Source organism: Trichechus manatus, unplaced genomic scaffold, assembly GCF_000243295.1.
Source record: "Trichechus manatus latirostris isolate Lorelei unplaced genomic scaffold, TriManLat1.0 scaffold00062, whole genome shotgun sequence".
Classification (NCBI taxonomy): domain Eukaryota; kingdom Metazoa; phylum Chordata; class Mammalia; order Sirenia; family Trichechidae; genus Trichechus; species Trichechus manatus.
Genome location: NW_004443998.1, coordinates 4032320 through 4034610, shown reverse-complemented (window position 1 = coordinate 4034610; position 2291 = coordinate 4032320). Strand labels below are relative to the sequence as shown.

General features: G+C 48.0%; 1 protein-coding gene across 1 annotated transcript in view; it reads right to left on the bottom strand.

The window, feature by feature from the left end:
* SSR3 (signal sequence receptor subunit 3) overlaps window positions 1-2291 on the bottom strand; it is a 17472-nt gene that overhangs the window by 4529 nt on the left and 10652 nt on the right. Inside the window, exon 2 of the mRNA XM_023733841.1 lies at window positions 248-397. Within this exon, the coding sequence (XP_023589609.1) occupies window positions 248-397 (150 nt within the window). The remainder of the gene's footprint in view (window positions 1-247; window positions 398-2291) is intronic.

The following is a 2291-nucleotide window of genomic DNA, read 5'->3' as shown; positions in this document are numbered from 1 at the left end:
ATAAGACTGCTTTATGGTACTTGTTATCCATCATAAAGCCATAAGTGATAAATTTAAAAAACAGTAGGCCCCAAACCTAAACCCCGTATTTTAAACGTCCAGAAACCTCCCGCAAGACCACAGTGCCGTTCAAAGGACTGATCCCAGTGCGGTTTTTCTCTCGACTAAAACCCCCCGACAGGTCAAATGCAAGAGAACGACTGTTTGCAGACCTCTGAAAACAGGTACTTAGCCATCAGAAGGATACAGCGTGGGGTTGAAGTTCTTCAGGATGAAGAAGGAAGCAACAATGACCAGGAACAGGAAGAGGGTGTTGTTATAAAAGATGGAAAACGCTGTGGCTTCGTAGTCGGCAACTTCGTTCTTCTTCCACAAGATTCTGTAAACACGGAAACAAGTCCATCACGCTTCAAAACCCAGACCGAAAACTTTAAACACCACAGTGGCTCCAGTTCACCATCTAGGACCCGTTTTTCCTTAAATGTTCCAGGATAGAATGTGTTTTCATATACATTTGGTTAGAACTGCCCCCTTTCTTCCGCCGGAGAATGCACTTCAGTCTCCTTGTCGATGCTGAAGGACACGTTGCTAGGTATGCCAGCCGGCGGTTAGCGCTAGGGAGGAAGGGACTGAAGGCCAATCACCTAGCTGGGCTTCACCAGCAGCCACGCAGGCGCCCTCCCTTCTGGTCTTCACCTAAACCTTGAACTCCGCCGTGGGCGGCAGCCTGTTAGCCTCCCTGGCTGTGCTCTGGCCGGAGGCCGCCTGCTGTCCGCAGATCTCAGCCTCAGCTTCCACTTTAAAAACCCAACCCGACCACAAAAGCTTCCCCCGGCCTCACAGTGAGGAGAGGCTGGTCGGTGGCTGCCTTTGACCATCTTACTAAACTCAAAGAAAGGAACTGCTGGATCATCAGCAGGAGTTTTAACTCCTGGACAACACTTTCCCCAGTTGCCATCCAGTCAGCTCTGACTCATGGCGACCCCGTGTGTGTCAGAACTGTGCTGCACAGGGTTTTCCATGGCTGATTTTTCAGAAGTAGATCGCCAGGCCTTCCTGCCAAGGTGCCCGTGGGTACACCTGAACCTCCAGCCTTTCGGCAAGCAGCCACCTGTTACGGTATTTTATCTTATTAACTTACTGGCGCTTCATCAACCTTTTATTTTACCGCTTCACACAGGCTACAGGAAGCTGCACGGTACCTGTACGAACGCAGCCTTTCTCCTCCCTGGTTAATCAACTCTGTAGAGCAGTTTTTCAAAGGGTGGGCTGTGACCCATCAGTGAGCTGAGAAATCAACTGAGATCTAATGCTTAGGGAAATCAATTGAGTGGGCTGAGGCCAGCATTTTTTTTTTTTTAATGCGATAGGAAATATATCAGAGTGCATCAAACACAGTAAATTCATGAAACATTCTGTGTGTGTGTGTGTGTGTGTGTGAAAGTGTGTGAGTGTGAGTGAGTGAGTGAGTGAGTGAGTGAGTGAGTGAGTGAGTGAGTGGCAGAAGAAAGATGTGACGATCTGCTTCCGTAAAGATCACAGCCTTGAAAACCCTCTGGGGCAGTTCTACCCTGTCCTACAGGGCTGCTATGAGTCGGAATCGACTTGACAGCAGTGGGTTTGGTTCAGGGTATGTACAAGTGTATTTGGTCAAAAGGTAAAATATATTTTTTTTTACTAAGTGTCATCATCAAAAAAAACATGACACCCTACTCTGGGGCTAGAGGCCTCCCCCACCCCGCAGGACAGCACGAGAGCTAAAGCCGCTGGTAAACAACCCGTTTTCTTCACCGAATGTTCCAGAGGCAACAAGCTTGCCTCTAAAGGAAGCGTATCACCACCATATCCTCATCAGACGAAATCTCCAGTCTCCAACACATACACCTTACTGCCTCGATTCTGCAGACCCCATCAACTCAGTGGACCTTTGGTTTACTATCTGTTTGGGAAGGGGAAGGATTTTACATTACGTGTAACTATCAAAAAACACCTTCTGATTTCAGAGAAATTTAAACATAAATTTTTAAAACATACTTAAAGACTTGGATGTGGAGGAAACACGGTATGCCGTCCTAACACTGATCAAAGAAAACGCGCGGCAGTCAGCAGAGTCCCAACGACGGCTTAACACGGGAAAACACTCCACAGCTACCTCTAAGACTGGCAAGAGACCCATGAAAACAGGCTCCTCACCAAAAAAACAAAAACAAACCCGCGGCCATAGAGTTGATTCCGACTCACAGCGACCCTACAGACAGGGCAGAACTGCCCCACATGGTTTCCAAGGAGCA